Genomic DNA, 3,268 nt, shown 5'->3' on the forward strand with positions numbered 1-3,268 from the left:
GCAGGGCACAACGGGGGGGGGGGGTGAAATGATGTGTGAAAGGTAAGTAAATCTCCTGAGGGTTTTTAGAGGAGGCACAAATGAAAACGTCCAAAAGAGAGCGAGCGTCTGGAGTCGTGTGAAAAAAAAAAAAAAAAATCCGAGTCAAAAGAACGAAGACGTTCATGTGACGGAAGTAAAGAAAACCAGAATCTCTGATTCAGAGGAAAGAAAGAAAAGAAAAAGATCTTCATCCACACCTCGACTGACGAAGAAGAAAAACAGGAACTGAAGAAGACAGAGACGGAGACAGAGACGGAGACAGAGACAGAGACAGAGACGGAGGCAGAAGCAGGCGCACCAGTCAATTAGTTGAGGACACTGGAGCAATTAATCAGGGGGGGGGATCAACCTGTCTCTACATCTGTGTTCTGTTTGGACAGATGGACTGGAACATGGTCACATGACCAGGACAGGTCCAAACAGGACAGAGACGGAGGAGGAGGATGAAGATGAGGATGAAGATGATGGTGATGATGAAGATGATGAGGATGATGGTGAGGATGAAGATGAAGTCAAACTTCTCAGTGGTGAGTGTTTTCTGTGAGAGTGCACGTGTGTGTGAGAGTGCACGTGGGTTGACTGGAAATGTGCTGTGAGAGAACAGGGGACGTCTGTGAGGAGCAGGAGGGTGAGGAGGAGGGTGAGGAGGAGGGTGAGGAGGAGGAGGAGGAGAGATAACCCTGTGGACCAATCGTAGCTCATCTCTCAGTCAAACTCACTCTGAAGTTAGCGTCGCTAAGCTAGCCGTAAGAGAGTGACAGGAAACAAACAGCTAAATGCTAGCCCACTCAGCTAACGGTCCGTTGACTGTGGTTATCAGATCGAAGGCCGTGGACTCAAACCCCCCCCCCGCCCCCGGGTACAACAGGAAATGTCACCACAGGTTTCCAGTGTCCTTAGGTCAGAGAGGACCGGGAGGGACGGGGGACAGAGTGGGGGGGTGAAGGGGGGGTGAGGAGGGGGGGGTCCAACAGCCATAAACTATACAGTTAAAGTCACCTTCAGCAGATCATGAGGGTTTGTTCTGGTCACATATTCTATGGCTGGATATTCAACTAGTGGCTCGAGGACCGGGTGTGGCCCAGTCACAGTCTCAGAGCGGTCCCTCCCTCCCGGGTTCTGTCAGCTCTGAGGTCAGAGGTCAGAGGTCGGAAGGAACAAAATGTGACAGGGACGTTCTAATCACCAGGTCCAAGAACAGACTGGAACCTAACTCCTGACCTCTGACCTCTGACCTCTGACCTCAGTGCAGAGTTGCAGTAAAGCGAAAAAGAAAACAGGACCTGGTGGATCGACAACCGTTCACACCAACGTTCACACCAACGTTCACACCAACGTTCACACCAACGTTCACACCAACGTTCACACCAACGTTCACACCAACGTTCACACCAACGTTCACACCTACAGTCTGTTCACAGTGAATGGATGATTTCAGATCCTGTTCCGTCAAGACTCTGACGATACGACGTGTGTCACGATACGATTTACAAAAAAAACACCAACAATTCACATGTTCTCTCTGATAATCATTACTGCCCACTCCACCTGGGCCACGGCCCACTCCACCTGGGCCACGGCGGTTGGTGTGGATGAGTGAACCTCCATCACCTGGGCCACAGCCAGCTCCACAGTCTTCACACAGACAAGTCTCAAAGACCTGGGTAAAAAAAAAAGAACGATCGTCCACGAACACAGACGGACGTTCACACTGACCTCTGTTCACACTGACCTCTGTTCACACTGACCTCTGTTCACACTGAGGTTGGTGTGGATGAGTGAACCTCCATCAGTGATGGAGGTTCACTCATCCACCTGAGGAGCAGGAGCCCTGGAGCTCTCCTCCTCCTGTTGCTGATCTGAATAAAAACTGAACCCTGGTTCATCTTCATCATCTTCATCATCATCACCAGACCACAGACCACGGACCACAGACCCAGCAGCGGCCGAGCCTGGCTCCTCCGCCCAGTGACTGCTCCACTCCTCCGGCTGCAGCAGCAGGTGAACACAGATTACAGGTCAGAGGGGAGGGGGGAGGATTACTGCCTCCTCACCCGGCACCTCTGCCTGGAGCAGCGAGGAAATGAGGACAGAACACACACGTGCACGAGAACACACACGTGCACGAAAACACGCGCTCGAACATATATAAACACACACACACACACACACACAGAGAACAAACAAACAGCGGCTCCAGAAGCCACACCTCAGCTGTGTGTGCGCGCGTGCGCTGTCACGGCGAAACAAAACTCACACACACGCCCGTCCCCCCGTCCCCCCCCACACACACACAGTCAGGTACAGACCTGACACAGACCATAAAGTTTTACAACAGTGTCTCCACAGCAGCAGAGGAGGAGGAGGAGGAGGAGGAGGAGGAGGAGGTGACACACGGAGGTGACACTCGGCGGAGGCAGGGTGAAGTGTCGGAGGAGGTGAGCCGCACACACGGGCGCGGCTCACCTCCCTCCCTCTTACCTTGAGCCGTGAGGAGGACGAGCGCCGCCGCCGCCAGCAGCGCCTCCCTGAGCGGAGAGGAGCAGCAGGAGCAGCGCGCTGCGGAACCGTCGCCGTGATCTCTCGTCATTCTCTTCTCAGGCAGCGGACAAGGGTGAGGTGACGGGGGAGAGGGGGAGGCAAAAATCCACACGCAGCTCCAGATTAGTCCTCCAGAAGAAAAAAAAGCCCGGAAACTTCGGCTCGTCGTCTGGGTTTGAAGTTGCGGAGCGGCTCGGTGTTCCTCCGCTGCTCCTCCGCTCCGCCCTCAGTCACACTCACTCACTCACTGACTGACTGCGTTAAGTTTCCTCCTGCATGAGGAGGTGACAGCGGGAGTTAAATCCCTCCCAGTCCCGGAGTGGGCCGCCCACAGTGTGCGCAGGTGAAGCGCCGCCGCTGCGTGACCGCGAGAAGGAGAGAAGGAGAAATCACGGCGTGGAGAGGAGCACGGAGAGGAGAACCGGGAGGAGAACCGAGAGTAGAACCGAGAGGAGCACGGCAGTCAGGCTGTGTGTGAGAGAATGTTGGTGTGTGAGAGAATGTTGATGTGTGTGTGTGTGTGTGTGTGTGGTGCAGACAGCTGAGCGGGAGATATCAGTGTGATGTCAGCAGAGCGACACCCAGCGGTGGTCAGCGGTACTGGTCTGATGAACCGGGACGTCCAGAGCAAAAACACGTTTAAAAAATATGAAACTGAAACTCCCTCCCTCTCTCCCTCCCTCCC

General features: G+C 54.3%; 1 protein-coding gene across 2 annotated transcripts in view; it reads right to left on the reverse strand.

The window, feature by feature from the left end:
• pvrl2l (PVR cell adhesion molecule related 2 like) overlaps nucleotides 1-3,040 on the reverse strand; it is a 123,527-nt gene extending 120,487 nt beyond the window's left edge. The window contains exon 1 of one of the 2 annotated variants that reach the window (XM_008330978.3): nucleotides 2,524-3,029. In XM_008330978.3, coding sequence (XP_008329200.1) covers nucleotides 2,524-2,632 — 109 coding nt within the window. In that variant the 5' untranslated portion in view covers nucleotides 2,633-3,029. Of the gene's footprint in view, nucleotides 1-2,523 lie in introns of both variants that reach the window. The other variant, XM_017041103.2, reaches the window with a different exon arrangement.
• Between the last annotated feature and the right edge of the window lie 228 nt (nucleotides 3,041-3,268).

This window comes from Cynoglossus semilaevis, chromosome 18, assembly GCF_000523025.1.
Source record: "Cynoglossus semilaevis isolate Cse_v1.0 chromosome 18, Cse_v1.0, whole genome shotgun sequence".
NCBI lineage: Eukaryota > Metazoa > Chordata > Actinopteri > Pleuronectiformes > Cynoglossidae > Cynoglossus > Cynoglossus semilaevis.